The sequence below is a fragment of the Crocodylus porosus genome, unplaced genomic scaffold (genome assembly GCF_001723895.1).
Source record: "Crocodylus porosus isolate Cpor-Errol unplaced genomic scaffold, CroPor_comp1, whole genome shotgun sequence".
Taxonomy (NCBI): Eukaryota; Metazoa; Chordata; order Crocodylia; family Crocodylidae; genus Crocodylus; species Crocodylus porosus.
The window spans coordinates 203,422,353-203,440,948 of record NW_017728886.1 but is presented as its reverse complement, the minus strand read 5'-3'; the positions used below and the strand labels follow the sequence as shown (position 1 = coordinate 203,440,948).

The 18,596-nt window shown below is 44.4% G+C and overlaps 1 protein-coding gene across 1 annotated transcript; it reads left to right on the top strand.

The window, feature by feature from the left end:
- The first annotated feature begins 8,621 nt into the window (after window positions 1–8,621).
- On the top strand, window positions 8,622–9,820 carry MOS (MOS proto-oncogene, serine/threonine kinase). The gene has a single exon (XM_019557048.1). The coding sequence runs from the start codon at window positions 8,670–8,672 to the stop codon at window positions 9,723–9,725; it is 1,056 nt and encodes a 351-aa protein (XP_019412593.1). The 5' UTR covers window positions 8,622–8,669; the 3' UTR covers window positions 9,726–9,820.
- Window positions 9,821–18,596: the final 8,776 nt, after the last annotated feature.

Below are 18,596 nucleotides of genomic sequence, written 5' to 3'. Positions count from 1 at the left end.
TAACTTATGGCTGGCATTTTAATAGATAATCATGTTTGCATATTTGGGATTATAAAAGTCATAACTTACACTGGACTTGCTACTTTTTCAATCTGGAAGGATTTAGCAGTTTTTATGATTTATAACTGGTAAGATGGTGGCTATTCAGAGAATCGTATTGCAAAACATAGGCTGCAGTACATGATTTAACCAAAAGGCAAATTTAAAGATGCTATTGTATCTACAAAGTAATAGTGACAGACTTGTTTTGCAGGAAGTGTCCTTGCTGCCAAATCATACGTTCATGTGTGCTGTGAGAAACTGGCCTGTGAATTTGGGAATTTTGGTGAGACTTTTTGGGACACAGTAGATTGCAGTGTGTTTCTTGATCTTTTCAGGCTCATATAGGCTATTCACGTTGCCTTTACACTTAGTGCTTATAACAACCATTAATGTATAGTATGCCTTAACTATGATTCTTTGGCTGTGCCTCTGAAAAAACCTTCCTTGGAAGCTCTTTGAGGCCAAAAAAGCACATCTGCATGAGTCGCTACAGTCAGCCTCACAAAAAAGTCAATAACTGAACTTCTAGTGCAAGGACTGTGAATTCAGTCCATCTGTACTCAGAATTGTCTCTGTCCTGTTTCAAGTAGTTGTTCTGCTAATATATGACTACATTGACCAGAAAAATGAAAGATAACATTTGTCTTGCTGCACTAGGTTTAAATTTTTAATCTGCCCATTCTCATAAGTATATTTAGTTCATGTCTAAAGCACAAAGCTCATTTCTCATCCTTATCTACAACTGTCTTTGGATTCTCTCACCGTGTTGAGAGGGAAGGGAAGCCAAACAGACAGGCATTGGAAAAGACAGTTCCTGTGACAGAAAACCATTGACTTAGACCTTCCTACCTACAGAATTATTTTCCTTTGAGTCGTCACGCTTACCCCTCTGCACTGGACTGACGAATGGCAAGTGCAAATTGCTTCTATACTAAAGGCTTCTTATTGGCTTGGGAGAATTGACTGTATTTCAGTAGTGCCAGAAGTTTGAGGCTTACTTATATATATATAAGAAAGCTGTGGTCCCTGCCTTCCAACACTTACAATTTCAAGTTGAGACCGACAACACAGACTTAAAAAGATAGAGTATCATCCTGCAGTACTTGCATTTCCCCCACAATCACCCTTCTGCCACAAATAAAAAACCTGTATCTGGATACCTCAGCCAGTATTTTCTGTCACTGCTCATCTGCCAGAGTAAGAAAGAGATTTGCTTGAAAAGGTTCAGCACTGCTACACAGTTGATGCTCATAGTACAATAAGTTTTACTAAAATCCTCGTGGAATGGTCCCTCTCTTCTCTTACAGTACGTTTAAATTGTTTTCATCAGATCACCTGGTGTGGCAGCTGGATGGGGATGTTCCTGCTTCTTCAGAGAACTCCTCTTCCGTATAAACAGATACTTGGGCCCTTTTCTATTTCATGTAAGCCTGTCACTACTGCTTAAAGGCCTCTCAGCTGAGGAAGAAGATTTTGTGACTCCTTTTAGCACTTTTTTTTACGTTCTGGGAGGAGGGACTAAATTCTTGCTGTGGTGTACTAAGTAAACACTAAGTGCCCCAGAGGCAGGAACAGGTATCTCTGCACTTGCATGTTTCAGTGAACAGCTGTGATTTAATTTTATTTATGTAGTGAGGGTCTTTTCCAAGATTTGTAACTTCATTCACACATCCACTCCCTTCTTCATAAATGAAAAGGGGGTTGTTGATTATCTGATGCTTGCAGGGAATGAAGAGGATTGTCACGTCAGCTCTTGAACCACAGGGCATCACATGTATTGCCCCACAGACAGACAGCATCTAAGATAAACTTGAAAGGAGATGAGGGTTCAGAATACTCCCTTAATTTCCCCCTTTCCCTTGCTATGACTAGAGGGGAAATCCAATTTGGGTATCCTTTTCTTGCTTTCTACAGATACCCCAGTTTAAAGAAAGGGCTTATAAGCAGGGAGAACATGTCAATCCACTACAATGCATTCATTCAGGTACAAATTTATTTTGCAACATTTGCAATTACTGTAGTTGCCACAAGGAAGCTGCAAGATCATAAAAGGATGCCAGGGAGTTCCAAAAGCTAAGTTCTGTTAAAAAAAACAAAATAGCATTCCTTTGACTGTAAGGCACACTTTTTTAAACAAAGTATTTATTCTGATAATGGCCTGCATCTTAAATCAGATTAAATACAGTAAATATATTTTTATATGTACAATAGATGTGCCTTTATGTGAGGTTTAATCTTTTTAATAGAAGGTCAGAAAATATGGGTGTATCTTCTATTTGAAAGAAGGTAGTCTATGCTATGAAAAAATATTTGAAAACGTGCTGGAGGATTGAACACTGGCCTATCTGATGGATGTGCCTTTCAGGCAGAGAATCAGCAACACCTTATTTCCAGGCTTCTATCCCCCACTGGGGATAAGAAAGTTAGTGGCGGCATTCAGTAGGAGTTCTAGCTGGTCCCCTTTGCTATTCAGTCCTCATACTGCCAAACTGGTCATTGTCAGACAGATTCAGTTCAGGTTGCCAAGGTTCTAGAGTATAAGTGTGAGTTTCCCCAGACAAGGCAGTTCCCTCCCCACTCACCCCTCCTGTTGAAAGCAGATATGGCTGTGTTGTTTTAACTTCCTAGGCCTTCTTCCCCACAGAAGTCATCACTTCCCCTTGACGTGACATACTGAGGTATTTTGTCCTTTGCAGAATGTGCAAAGCATCAGCTATTATGCTAGCTTTGGCCTTTTTTGCCACCTCAATTCTTGTGGCTCCATCTCTTTAAACACAGTTTATACACTTAACTTTTGGACTAGCATGGCATAGCAGTAATTTGAAATAGAAAACAGTAGATTCTTTTTGTCTATTTTTGAAGTGTGCCAACACATTCCAAAGGCATCACCGTTGGAAGACAAGGGTGGGTGCAAGACATCCGGCTTTCCTATAACTGCAGGTGATGAGATCAGCACCCACCTGCTCCTCTTGGGAGTGGAACACTAACAGGAATGAGCAATGCAGGAACAGCAATAGTCAGAGTCTTTCCCATCACCTGCACCTCACAACCCTGGGCATCTAAAACCCTGTTAACCTATTAATGAAAGAATGTGTCCTTAGAAGTACCACTTCTTCCTGCCTGTACTTCCTCACCAGCTATAGGACGAGCATGTCAAATGTGCTCTACATGTATACCCCTCCTGCTTTTTGTACCTGAGTATTGAGACAAGAAACAGTGGAGAGGTGAAGGGATGCTGTAGGGAGGAGTGGCAGTAGAGAAATGGAGTCACGGGCTGAGGGGAGTAGGGGTTATAGATAACAAGTTGGGTTGCTTGGGAGTGTAAAGAGTGAGAGTCTTGGTGAGTTGAAAACAGTGGGAGGGAATGAGGAAAAGATTGGGAATGAAAAGAATAGTAGGGCTGTGTGAAACAGCTGTTTCTTTTTAGGTTCAGATTCAGCCGTTTTGGAGGACAGAGATTCATTTAGGCGTTTTGGATTACTGTTCTGTTTTGATTTGGCTGAATCTGTTTCAGAGTTTTGGCGCTGATTCGGAGATTTGGATCGGCCAGGGAGAGGCAGGCACAGCTGGGCGGCTGCAGGTTCTCCCACTGCTCCTCCAGCTGTGCCTACCTCTTCCCCGGGCAGAGGGACTTATAGAAGCCCCCATGGCTGCCCTGCCCAGCCCCATCCTCCATCTGGCCTCAGCCTCCTAACACTTAAAAGCCCTGCAGTCACTGGCTACAGCAGTGGCAATCAGGGCCTCTGAGGGCTTGTGGCAGAGCGCCTCTACTCAGTGCGGGGCAGAGGGGATCGCCACTCCCTGCTTGGCACCTGCATGATAGCTGCCCCATGGTGCAGGCACAGTGTGGCTCAGCAGGGAGCCATGCGCTGTCTGGGAGCTGCGGTGTCTCCACTTGTCAGCCAGAGCCTGGCACTGCTCAGCCCCAGTGGCCCCAGCTCCCAGACAGCACACGGCGCCCTACCGAGCTGCATTGCACCTGTACAATGCAACAGCTTCTGTGCAGCGGGTTCTAGGCAGGGGGGCAATCCTCACTGTCCCCCACTGCCCTGTGCTGTGCAGGGGGGCTCTGCCACAAGCCCCCAGAGGCCCTGATCACCACTACTGCAGCAAGTGGGGCTTTTTGTTTTGTTTTTTTAAAGTACTGGGAGGCTGGGGCTGGTCTGGGCAGTCATGGGGGGCTTCCCCTGTCCAGGACAGAGGTAGACACAGCCAGAGGAGCTGTGGGAGAACCTGCAGCCGCCCAGCTGCACACGCCTCTCCCCGGCTGATCCGAGTCTCTGAATCAGCGCCAAAACTCCAAAACAGATTTGGCTGAATCAAAACGGAACAGCAATCCGAAACACTGAAACAAATCACTGTCCTCCAAAACGGTCAAATCCAAAACCAACACGAAACAGCCATTTCGCACAGCCCTAGAAAGCATCAAAGTGCAAGCAGAAGGCCAGAAGCAGTAGTAAAAAGGACAGTAAAAGGAAGTAATAAAAGGAAGACCTAGTTATGTTTATAGTATAATACTTTTTTAATAACAAAATGTTTATGACTGGAGCACATGCTTTGTAGTAAAGCCACTATAGCTTGCTTAGGCTGCACAATTAAAGATTTGACTCAGGAAGTGACCAAGTGTCCAACAGTTAGACACCCAGCAAAGCAACCGTTTCTGTACAACTATGTTCTTGGAAATTATAGAGTGCCTAGTTTCTGGAGTTGAATGCATTATGTTTGAAGAAGCAATATAACTCTTGAAAATAAAAATGCAATAAAATAATTCTACAGTTAAATTCTCTAAAGTGAACTTGATTACAAACATCAGTTTTGCATATTTCCCCATTTTAAGCCTAAAATTACATTCTGCTTAAGGATTTATTTTTCTTGTGCCACAATCACCAGTGCCCATTGATTAAAAGACCAGCTCCGTTTTTAGGGGGGAGAGAACAATACGAGTCAACAACATGCCCTTGTTGCTAAGAAGGCTAACAGCATACAGGGCTCCATTAGTAGAAGTGTTGCCAGCAGTGCAAGGGAAGTGATTACCCTCTATTCTGCACTGGTGAGACCACATCTGGAGTACTGTGTCCAGTTTTGGGCCCCCTACTACAGAAAGGATGTGGACAAATTGGAGAGAGTCCAGTGGAGTGAAAAGGGTTTGGGGGCTGGGGCACATGACTTATGAGGAGAGGCTGAGGGAACTGGGCTTAGTTAGTCTGCAGAAGACTGCGAACAGATCTGATAGCAGCTTTCAACTACCTGAAGGGTGGTTCGAAAGAGGCTGAAGCTAGACTTTTTTCTGTGGTGGCAGATTAAAGAACAAGGCACAATGGTCTCAAGTTGCAGCAAGGAAAGTTTAGGTTGGATATTAAGAAAAACTTTCTCACTAAGAGTGGTGAAGCACTGGAACAGGTTACCTAGGGAGGTAGTGGAATCACCATCCTTGGAGGTTTTTAAGGCCTGGCTCAACAAATCCCTGGCTGGAGTGATCTAGTTGGGGATGGTCCTACTTTGAGCAGGGGGTTGGACTAGATGACCTCCTGAAGTCCCTTCCAACTCTAAATTTCTCTGATTCTATGAATATGTAACCTCAAAAAAATCCTCTGTTGAAAAGGTCTTTGAGGTTCCCCAGCATCATGCCATATCTGTGTCTGTTGTTTAACCTGTAAGATCTTCAGGGTAGCAGCTTACCATTATTTGGTCTCGTTGGAACTTAACTAATACTAACAAATGTTAACACTTCCTTTTATCTGACTAAAATAAAAATAATAATGTCCATTGAGATGGAAACTACATTGCTTCCAAAGTTAAAATACTATTTAAATGGGAGTATTTGATATATTCTAAATACAGTATCAGGCCCTGAACATATGTGGAAGTTTTTAACTTCATACAAATATTGCCCTTAAATAAGGCTAAACTTGTAGGTGTAAAAAATTTGTTGTATATCATTGCAGCTGCACTATATGGAATATGCAGCTCTTGTAAAATATATAACTATAATGTAATATATATGCTAAAAGGAGTAAGCCATCTTAAAAACCCGTTTTTAAAATCTCTCTTTTCCTGTCTTCTCCCAGTGAAATATACCCTTAGTTTCCTTTGGTGATTTTCAGCTTGTGTAGCATCCTCTAGCCTTGCATAATTCTGGAAGTCATTTGTTGGTGGCCTGGTTTTACCTTCTCTTCATGTGCACGTTAGGGACATACATTGCTGGAGAAGGCTTTACTTTCTCCTTGAGGGGAGTAAGTTTGGATACAACAGAACTGCTGTATTAGGAATACTATTAAGCAAAGGGGAGTTCCCCCCCTCCTGGTCAGCATGGAGTATGCAACCAGGTGTAGAAAATGGTTGCCTCAATAGGCATATTTGTGCAGGTGCAGTTGGATTCCATCTCCTGACTGGGAAAAATTTGCAGCCAAACAATTGAGGGATTTGGCGATTAAACTAAAACAACACTTGCCATATGTCAGATAGTGCATAGCCCTGTGTCACTAACTGTGTCCATATGCAAATCAAAACTGTTAAAACAATTTCTGAAGCAATTTTTAATTGTATTCAGGCTAAAAGAGGCTGAATACCTCTCCACACTATAACCATCCAGCAAATAGTATAAGTTATAGGACAGGGGTGGGCAAGATGCGGCCCACCAGACCATTCTATCTGGCCCGCAGTGTCCCTAACATCTATACGTGAGCAGAAAATCCCTTATAAAATTGAATTTGAAATGGAAAAAATAACTCAAATTTTAAAGGAATTCCATTTGACATGTTCTTTAAGTTCTTCCAGTTTTTTAATCCCATATTCTTCCTGCCCTAAAAACCAGAAATTATATTTTTTTCAGAGGTGCTGTAGATCTGTAACCATCGATGCACACAGCAGGCAACTGAAAAATAGAAGTGGAGGGATGGGAGGAACAAAGAGAGGAGAGGAATTTTAAGGAGGTAAAAATCTTAATGAGTGAGAAGGAAAGTGAAATATGGTAAAAGGAGGAAGCTGGAGAAAAGTAGCTTGGTGAAGTGAATGGCTAAGGTGGTACCAGGGTAGGAGAGAGCAAGAGGTTTGGCATAGAGAAGGGTGATCATCAAGGAGAACAAACAGGAAAATGAGTGAACAGAGGAAAAACCATTTCTTAAATGAATTTACTTTTTCCTGCCAAGTCTTTGACTTTAAATGAAACACTTTCTTAAATAAAAGTACACACATCAGTAGGACAAGACAGTAACAATACTTCTTGGTACAAAACATTTTATCCCCAGGACATGAGCTGTAATCAGGATGGTGACTTGGCCTCTCTGGAGAATGAGTTAAAGTGCCTTGACCTGCTGGATCCTAAGGTAATAAAATACAAGCACCACTCTCAGCCTTCCCAAATCATCATTAACTATATGAACTCAACCCACTATGTGCTTCTCAGTTTGGCTAAAATGTTGATCTGCCCAGGAGATGGCATTCACCATTTGGACACCGGGCAAGCAACTTATCCCTCCTTGCATAATTTATTAGTGAGTACTCTTACTGCCATACCCAAAGTATGCTGACAAATAAAGATCAGGCTAATAGAACACAAATGGAGTGATAAATAAGGTTTAAGGACAGAAGAGGTGAAAGGTGGTAGGGAGGAGTAGCAGTAGTTAACAGTGTGTGTGTACTAGGGAGGAGGACAGCCAGCCAGTTTGTCTATCTGTAAAATTATATAAGGATACTGCTTGGGAGAGGAAAGTAAAGGCACCCACACTTAAGGCCATCCAAAGACGACTCCTGCTGCTGGGATGTTAAGGGAGCCCAGTCCCTGGATGGCCAACACCATGATTCAGCATCCTCAGGTAGCTGCTGCCACTATGACCAGGTCACTGTGCACATCCAGTAATGAGATTGCCTGTTCCTGGAATAGGAAGTGCTCTTAGCCTAAAGACTAATGGCTAACTCAAAAGCTCCTTCTATTCTGAAAAGCAGGAAGCCACTAGCACCCTGTGCCTCAAGTAAACTGCATTAGGACAAGAGGTTCTGACAACCCTGGTACATCCCTTTTGCTTTACACCTTGGGTAACTTTTTGTTTTGTTTTGGGGGGGGTCCAGACCAGTTAGGTTTAAATGGCAATTCTTCACAAGCTCCCTCTTGCAACAAATTATTCCCATAACAAATTAATCAAATGCTAGCTTGCTCCATTTTAGCTGCTCCCTCCAGTAACAACCTTTAGCTATTTAATGCACCTGAATGCATGATCTTGCCTTCAGCCATATGTGAAATATATTATCTGATCTCTGTGGCCGGTTTACTCTTGGAGCATTTTTCTAATCTCATTCAACTGGAGACACTTAAGATGCATGTTTTTTCTTGTGATGAGAAATGATGTGTAAGGCACAGATCCCATAATGTGAGCCAACATGTTTTAACCTAAACTCATTTGTATCAAGGAGCTTTCTTTAAAAGCGAGACTTAATGTGGCTTTGCATTCCCTGTTGGCAAGGAGTGATTTCATCTGAGGGTGATTGGGGCACAGCCGTTTGGTGACAGGTGCGGTTCATTTGGGTGATGCATAGGAGAGCATAAAGGGGACTCTGGAAAGAGTTGTAGAGTTTTCCTTTTAGCAGAGGCTCTCAGTCTTTTTTCCCTGTGATCCACTGTGTTTTTACCAATGCCATCCCCTATCCCCTTTAAACGTTTTTTGCCCCCAGAGTTTTCCCCTTCTGTGGACTCACGGCCCTGCAGCAGCCCCTTGGCACTTCCTGGCAAAGGTGGTAAACACTTCCTGGGAGAAATCCCTTCCCCCAGGGCTCGCCGGCTGCCCCCCCGCCTGGCTTGGTGCTCCATAGATTGGGATCAAGTCTGCCTACTGCAGCCCTTGGGCTCTGGGGGCTTTGGTTCGGTCTATAAGGCTACTTATCATGGGGAGATAGTTGCTGTGAAGCAGGTAAAGAAGTGCAGCAAGAACCGTCTGGCATCACGGCAGAGCTTCTGGGCTGAGCTGAATGTAGCCCAGTTACGTCACAAAAACGTGGTACGTGTTGTGGCTGCCAGCACGTGTGCCCCGGCTGGCCAGGACAGCTTGGGTACTATCATCATGGAATATGCAGGCAGTGTTACCCTGCACCATGTCATCTATGGTACTGGCTGGGCACAGAGAAAGGAAGATGATGATGGGGGAGGATGCAGCCAAGAGGTCCTGAGCATGCCTGAGTCCCTACGCTATTCCTGTGACATTGTGACTGGCTTAGCCTTTCTTCACTCACAATGCATTGTGCACCTGGACCTGAAGCCTGCCAATGTGTTCATCACTGAGCAGGGGTTGTGCAAGATCGGAGACTTCGGGTGCTCCCAGAAACTGGAGGATGGCTTATCTCTGAGCCCCAATATTTGCCAGCAAGGGGGCACGTATACACACCGTGCCCCAGAGCTCCTCAAGGGGGAGAGGGTCACCCCCAAAGCAGACATTTACTCCTTTGCTATCACCCTCTGGCAAGTGGTAACACAAGAGCAGCCCTATTTGGGGGAGCGCCAGTACGTGCTCTATGCTGTGGTGGCCTATAACTTGCGTCCCTCTCTGAGCGCTGCAGTCTTCTCTGGGTCACCCTCAGGCCGCAGACTTGAGAGCATAATTGGTAGCTGCTGGAGAGCTGAGGCTGAGGAGCGCCCTACTGCAGCACAGCTGCTTCATAACCTCTCTTCCCTGCAGGATAGACTCTGGTACTGAATTGGGTCCTACTGTCCTCTTTTTATTGTTCTCTTCTCTTTTACTGGCTGCATTAGTGTGGTGTGGATCTGGCCCACGTCTGGTTTAAAGGGCTTTAAAAATGGGGGTGGAAAAAAAAGGTTGCTTTTTGTTGTGAGCAGAAGTTCTATAAATAAAGTGATTTAACTAAATTGGTTTCAGTCTTGAACAAATGGACCATGGGGCTGTCAGAAAGAGCCTTCTGCTCTGCTGTTAGGCTCTCTGCCCTGTTCTGTTCAGGAGAAAATCAAAATGATGGGCCAGTGGTGCAAAATGCTTGCTTTTGAGTGGCAGAAATGAAGGGACACTTGTTAAGTTCTGCGCAGTATCTAATTTTATAGGCACTTTTATAAATATAGCAACAAGGTTATCTCCAGAGCAGATTTAAGCAGCACTTTTGTGCTGTCTCGTATCTCCTGTGTTTGCACATTAACTGCTCTCCTTCATTTCCAGTTCCTCCAAATAGGATGTGTGATCAATCTTTATCAGAAGGTGCATAGAGAACAACAATCACTGGGGATAACTGAAAACCATTTCCTTCCTTCATGACCCCTGCTGTCTACCTTATTTTACATGTGCTAGGTTAGGATTAAGGATGTTGCATAACTTATGCTCTTGTTTTAGCAATCTTGCTGATGAAACAAAGGTGGCTCTTTCATCATTCTGTGGCTTTTAAGGTAAGAAATGGGCTATACAGCTGTTGTATTAATGCACATTGCATTTGTTTAAGGATGAAGTATTGCTACTGGTCTTTTATTGTGAGGCTTGCAGTCAGTCATTCAGTACTTGAAACCCAGATCCTAGTATCTTGTGAGCATCTGAGCTTTCAGATATTAAAAAGCAAGTTTCTAGTCTTTGTGGCTGCAGAGGGGAAAACCTGGAGAACAACTCCAGTGGCTCAAAAATAATTATTTAATTTGGTTTACAAATGCATTTATTTGGAAGGGGAGAAGCTGGACCACAATTTAAGCACTTGGGTTTGCTACTACTGAAGATGTTTTAGAACATCTGAGAGGGAAAGGGGCCTTGACAAATACATCATGTAAATAGTAACATAATGTATATGTAGAATTTCTAGCAGTTAGTGATGTAATGTTAATAGTTATACTTTACACTAACTTGCCTCCTTTATTGGTATCTCCCTTTCATTCACCTCAGTCTCAGCCACCTACTGTGTCTTGCTATAACCTACCTTGAAAGCTTTCTAGGATAAACACTGTTCTAGATTCTGTGTTTTTGCCCTGACCCTTGATTAGTTCTGCTTGATGTTACAGTAATTGGCTTTATAGCTGTAATCACCTAGATCCTTCTTCTAACTAGAACCATTTTGATCTGGCTAAAGACTGATATGTGTACTACCGCTGTTCTCCTTAGGGCTTCTCTGGAAAGTGGAGGGGGAGATATAAACAGTGGTTCGCTTCATTTCTATTCTGAGAAAAAACACAAGGGAGTAATGTGCCGCAGGTCCAGAAATAAATCAATTTCCTTGATGAATGAAGTTCTGAAAGTTCAAATGTGTGAACTGGAACTGATGCTGTTTGCCATTGACAGTAAATGCTCCACAGCTGTTGATCACAAAAGTAATGATCTAAGAATGCTTTTTAAAGGATTTGTTTAGTGCTTCTGTTTCTATTTTTAAGCAGAACTGTGAACTGTATGTTGGACTGACAAAAATCCTCAAGATAAAGGTAAAAATAGGCTTCCTCCCTCCTGCCCCAAGAAAACAAGCGTAAAGAATATGTATCCAAGGAGTTGTGTGGTATTTTTATCATAGCATAGCCACTAGGGATTTTCATAGTGTTTTACCAATCTGATTCTTATAAATTGTAGCTGTCTTATGAAATTACTATAATGAATCAATTAGTTGGTCAGGAACTTTAGCTAGTAAGACTGCATTTAAATTATGAAGAACAGCTAGTATCCACAGAATTATTCATAACCAGGTCTAATGGCCTGTAAATACCAAACTTTTAAGAAAGTTGTACTTGGTTTTCTCCTACATGCAGGACATTATAACAAATAGATTTCCCTTTTATTACAGTATTCTCCAGAAGCTCCAAACAAACTTTTTTTCTACATATCTTGTACTTGGGGTGGTGATTTGGCTAAAACCAAAACCTTTCAGACAATCTGACTTTGGTTTAGTTTGTCTTTCCCAAAACTTTTTTTTTTAGTTAGTAAAGGATGGGAAGAGGAGCAAAGGGAGTAATCAAGAGGCCAGATAAGAGAAGGGATTGAATATTTCGACTGAATAAAAAGAAATAAGTCGGATTTATGAATACAGTAAGATCTAGACGTGGCATGGATATACAGGAAAAGAGTTGGATGCAATTCCCAGGGTTTGAGCTTGGCTGTTGAAGAATGGCAATGGCTGTTGAAGAATAGCTTGCCAGAAAGATGAAGGGCGACTTGACCCAACCCAAGTTCCCTGTGGCTGTTTGTACTGGGATCTAAAAAAAGCATTGCTAGCTACTGCAAAAACCATTGTGGGGACAAGTGCTGGAGATAATTGATACAGGAGGTAACTGATAGCAGTCTTACTTATGACCATTTCAGGGGCATCTCTCTCCAGCCCCTGTGTGTTAGTGTGAACAGTTGCTCCATGACCACAACATGATGCAATTGCTTCCCTGTTTCTGGCATAATGTGTTGCTGTACCCTTTGCTTAAGGGACTTGTCTTGCTTTGGGGAAAGGAGTGAGGGAGTTGTATTGGATCATTTGGTTCTTGGAAAGTGTCCAACTACCAATCTAACTACCTCTTTCATTGTGGCACTGTCTTTGCAAGTAGCTCCTGCCTAAGTAGATATGAAATCATTTTTCCTTTCCTTTTTATAACAGGTGTTAACTGAAAATCTACTTTATTATTTCTCCCCTTCACCCACCTCCTCCCTTCAAACAAAAAAAAATTTGAGGCACATTTCACAATGAGAAAACTTAACAATGGCAATGGATTTCTTAACTATAGTATATCGTATATCCATGCATTTGCTTGGCAGCCCTAGATTACACAGGCACAACATCTTTATTATTAAACTTGAGCTTTTCTGTGTCCTATTAGATTAAATTTGCCTTATTGCAAGCTTATCTTTCATAATGTGAACTCTTAGGCTAAGGACAGACATTCAGAAAGCCGAGTGGCCAGGCCCTGGCAGGATGCTGTGATTAGGGAGGGGTCGAGGGGTTTGCCCCCACCACCTTGATAACAGAGCATTTATCAGCATTTAACACCTCATCAGATAACAAAGCTGCACTCATTACAAGCTCTTGAATAACTTTTTCCAAAGGAAGGAATGCAGGGACAGTACCATCTGAGCTGTTGATTAACTCCAAAAAGCTCTAAGCAGACACTGTACTATCAGCCTTACACACTATTAGCTAGCATCACTGGTGATGCATAGAGGTGCACAGTGGTGTATGTGCAACCCCTGAGAGCGCCGGTGCACCTCTGACAGCCAGTGTTCCCTGCCTAGGCAACAGGCAGAGCAGGCAAGAGTGCTGGTGTCCCCCATGAGTGCGCTGGCCAGGGAGTGGGGGTGCCAGGAGAAGCAACCCCTGCAGCTGATCTTGCAGCCTGGGGGGCAGGGAGTTCCCCCGTGGCCAGTTGCATCAACTGGAAGTGCCAGTTGAGTGCCTCCTCCAGTTACTGACTGACTGCTGGGAGGGCAAGTGCCCCCCCGACTCAGGAGTCACCAGTTACCCATGGGTAGCATACTACAGGAAACCCTCACCATTTGTGGTTTCAAATATTCGAGGTCTGAATATTTGAACCCACGCTCTCTTCCTGCGCACGCTGTCTCCTTGCACACTCTCACCGTGCTCCCACCCCCCTGCTGCCAACAGCACCAATGGCATCTGTGGAAGCTCCATGCTTGCTCCCACCATGCTCCTGCCACCACCATATTTGCCCTGCACTCCTGATGTATTCGCAGATTTTGCCATTCACAGGGATCTCTGGAATGTATCCCCTGCAAATGGCGAGGGTCTCCTGTAAATGCTGGCTACAGTCTGTGCTGTGGGAGAGAGGAGGAAGGGATCTCTGCTTAAGCAGTGAGTGGTGAGATGAGGGGGAGTGGGGCACGGGGAAGCCAGCAGACCCTGCTGTGCCTGCAAGTCACTGCTGGAGCTGCAGCCAGGGAGCAGAAGGGAGGAGCCAGCTCTGCTGTGGAACAGAGAGCCCTGCCAAGCCCAGAGAACATGCTGGGATGTTGGGGGTGTCTGGTTTAGCTTAAAACCAGCGAAGGGTCTGGGACAGACGTTTCACAAACTGGTTTGACCCAAATCAGTTAAGTCTGATACTACATTCAACCAGGTTTATCTCAAACCGGTTTCACCCATTTTCAAACTGGTTTATGTGCACTGAACATCTGTTCTATTACAGGTTTAAATCAGTTTTTGATCACTTAAACTGGTTGATGTGTAATGTCTGTCCCTAGCCTTATTGTCTTATATGGGGACAGTTGCTAAGCTGCTGTATAAGCAGTAAAATTGCCTGATCAATCAATCCAAAAGCTACAGAGGAATTGAAGCAAAGCATTTGCAAGCCAATTTCTCTAAATGATGAGAGGCCCACATTAGAGAAGCGTGCTCTTTAAGTAGCAGAAAGCTAAACAAAATGGAGTAGAAATGCAGAAGAGCCATTCAGATTTTTTTTTTTAATTTACTGTTGTGGCTTTTTAAACAAAAAGTTAATTTTTCTGAGGGAAAATTAGAAAGTAAAAGCCTCTCTCCCTACCCTGTGTTTTTGGTTACAGCTTCTTCAGGAAAATGATGCATTTTAACCAACTGTAGCAGAAACTCTCAGCAGAAGCAGTGAGACCGTAGCTTTAATTCTATGCTCTTATTTCGAGGAGTACCTTCCGTTTTAGGAGACAATTGGCTGAACATGCAAGGAAATGCATTTAGTTTCATAGTAATGCCCCTCTGTAATGTCACAGGTGTTGAACACCACATAAGCTACAACATTTCAGGGAATGGTGTATTCTCTCCCATCTCTCCTCTGTACGAGTGTGTGACTCACTTCTACAGTGAAAACTGGAAGTAGGTAATGAAGCCCTTGACATCTGGATAGCAAGTCCGTCAGCTGTAATCAGATCTCCAGTTGTGTGTGAAATGAAAAAACCACTGACACTTTCTAGCGTGTGTCCCATCGCACCCATGCCCAAATGGGGCTTAAATGTTTACTCCCTAATCTCTTACTCTGTGTGAACTACCCGTAAACTTGGATTTGCTTGTCTGGTTGGGGCACAAACTCTAGGCATAGAGTTTGCATAGAGCAGGTTGATATCTTATCTGCTTTGTGAGTGTGGATTCGGCTGATACCTGTTGTAACACTTATTCCAGACCCTCCACCCCTTCATTCTCTGTTCGTGTGTGAACCCAGATGTGAGAGAGTGGTATACACCTGAATAGCCTCTTACCCTCATTTCACTCCTTTCTGCACTGCTCAGCTCCGCTCTGAGTGGTGTGAGAGGATACCATCCAGGACAATACCAAACCTGCTAACTGGTCCGAGGGGCGTATCTCTGGACTGAGCTGGGTAAGAGCTCACTGCCACCTTCTGGTGATAGGTTAATGGAGCTCCACAGGTCAAGACCAATACAGGTATAGTTGTAGTTTTGTGTCCTCACTGTCCCTGTGTGCACCCTCTCAGATTCCCTTCCCTTGCCTAATCTGCTGCTCTGTTTTTTGCTGTCTCACTTGGCTCCTTGTCTGATAAGTTGCTCTGCTTTCTTCTTCCTGTTCTATCTGCTGCTTTGCTGCTTTATCCTCTCCCTGACTTGCCACGTGCCACACAGAGGCCGCCTGTGCTTAAATGTAGCACATATGCCACACGTTAGCTAGCCTTGTGCTAGGGCACAGCTTCTAAAATGAGTAGCTCAAGGAAAACGGTTTCGGGAGAGAAATCCAGAGCTGGCATCTAAACAAAAGCATTTCCAAAAGGCATGCAGAGAAGATGCCAATTTAAGACTATGGCTACCCAGTATTGGAAAAGAAGGAAAAAAGCAAAACAAACCCCCAAACTCACAAGGTAAGATGTTAACAGCAAGTTCAGCAGCTTTTCCCCACACCCTCTTATGAAGCATTTCATTTGGCACTGCTGAAACAAGCGGGGAGATACCTTACAATCTTGTTCTATGAATCTGTTGTGGGGGATAAACTGGGAAAACATGCCAAAGAGGAAGCAGCAGCAGAGTAAGGTAAGAGACCATTGCCACCTTTGTTATGCAGGGGTGAGGGTAGAGAAGTATGCAGCATTTCCAGTACTGTCACCAATAACGTGCTGTAGTTGCAGAGGATATTATATGTGCTTCAGCTGAGGAGAGAAGCCATGCAACTTCCCTGACGTCTTTCATTTTTACACCCCCTACCCTGTAATGTGTGATGTAAACTGGATTTGGGGAGGGAGAAAGAAAGGGTGGGATGTTAATATATGATACTAACTTACTGTGGCTTTGGCACAAAGTCTGGGAGAGGAGCCAAAACTGGGATTACAGATTTAGCAAGCATGAGTGCATATTTCTGCATGCTGTGCTCCTTAACTCTGTCATCTTGATATATCTTTTATGTAGCCAAGCTGATGCTAGCATTGTAGCATTGTTGCAGACAGACCACATAATAAGTCCCAGTAGCTGTATCAAAGGGAGAGAAGCCTGTTAGTGATGATGGCTTTGGTTATTCAGTGCATAATATCTGGGTGGGAAGGCAGTGCTTCTCAATAAGATTCTGTTCTCTAGTTCAACATCCTGGTAACATTCACCTGAATTCTTTCTCTCTAATTTGTCTAGTGATATAACACCCCTCCACCCCAAACACTCACAGTAAATTTGAGGTGCTCAGTGAGATTCTTCAGGGGAGTGAATTTCTCATGCTTGCCCTGTGACTTTCGTTAATGACTAGCGTTTTATAAAAGACAGTAGGTGAAAAATATTATTTGTATAAATTAATATCCTCATTCCATGACCTGAAGAAAGTTGCTTCCTCTTACAGTTTGGGATCTCTGGTTTTTTAACATCCTCCAAAACTTCACTAGCCTGAAAGATATTAAAGCCAATATTTGTAACAGGCTTCTCATTTGATTGCCCTGGTGTTAACAAACCAGGTCCTTTTTTTTTTTTTCCCTGCCCCCATTTGTCACTTTCCCAAATTCATTATGAAATTCTTACCACGGTGCGAGTATCTGCAGTCTGGTTACTTGATTTGCAACAGCTTCTAAACAGATCAAGGCAGAAATGGAAAATGGGGGAACACCAAATAGGGGTAACTATTGGGCCTTGCCAGGATACAGACTGTAAAAATGTGGAATCTTCTGCCGTATTTTCTCAAATCTGAGACTCAGCCTTTCTTCCCATTCAGCATGGAGGGCAAAAACCCTTTACCTTAAATTCAAATATAAGCCAGGTAAGCAGTGGCTGAGGCTTTGGGTTGGCCCAAGGTGGTTCATGCTAGATGGTAGAGGCATCTGCATTTTAATCCCAGCAGTGCTGATAAGCAGCAGTTGAACAAAAGTAACCTATAACAAACATGACTTAATACATACTGAAGCTAGTGGGCAAATGCAGGCTGCCAGTAAGAAGCCAGTGAGACAAGAAACATTACCTCCTGAAGTTTATAGTATGTGTTCCCTCACTGCGAGGTAGCATGGCAGTGAAAGCCACAGTTTAACGTTCATACACCATCATGCTATCCTCACTGTGAAAGAGGAGACAGAATAGCCACTGAGGGCCCTTTTCTGCATCCTAACAGGACAGGGGTGGGCAAAATATGGTCTGTGAGCCAGATGTGGCCTGCCAAGCAATTCTATCTGGTTCATGGTGAGTGCATCAGCCCTGCCTGGCCTAGGTGAGGCAGGAGCTCAGGCCATAGCGCATGCAGCTGGTCCTGCTGGCCCTCAGCTTGCAGTGGGGCTGGGGCAGTGCGGTAGCCAGACTCACTTCTCAGCAGTCCCTGCAGCAGCACATCCTCCACCTGCTGCTGCCAGTCTCCACCACTGCTGCCAGGCCTGGGCCTGCTGGCCAGGCACCTCAGCCCATCTGCCCTGCACCCACTGCTAGGGATGCCAGACAGAGTGGGCAGGTGGGGTCTCCAGAGAGACCAGCCTGAGACCTGCACAGGCAGGGCACATGTCTGGGTGTATGGTATGAGGCTGTGGGTGGGGAGTAGTATGGAGAGTGAGACAGGCAGCCGGGGCCAGGATCAGGCACAACCATGATCCACTGCTCACTTGTTCCTACAATGGATGCCAGTTCTGCGAGCAGGGGAGGGTGTGGGAAGCAGATTGCTGGGCTGTGACAGTGTAGAGCTGGGGCCACAGCGAAGCTGCGATTCACTTCCCACACCCCTGCCTGTGGAACTGGTGCCCATCACAGGGGTGTGCGGGGAGTGAATTGTGGCTCTGCCCCAGACCTTGGCTCAGCATTGGTACAGCCCCTCCATCCTGATCCTGGCCCCAGCCCCACCCTGCTTCCAGATGCCACTTCCCACCTATCCATGGTCCCATCCTATCCACCCAGACAAGCCACTTAAGGAGTTTTGGTAAACTATTGCAGGTGAGGGCATGGGGTGCTGACGCAGCCTGCAACAGCTTACCAACACTTGCTAAGTGGCCCTTTATCCCAAATAATTGTCCACCTCTGTAACAGGACCCATTTAAAGGAAACAGACTAGACAGCAAGATGACATTAAAAACAGGTTTTATCATGGGTGACTGGTGCCACCCAAGTCAGTGGCACTCCCAGGAGTGCCAGCGGTGCTTCACCTGGCACCCGTACTCCCCAGCCAGCACTCACAGGGAGGGCACTGGCACTCCCACCTGCCTATCGCCTAAGTGGGGAGTGCTGCCTGTCAGGGGGTGC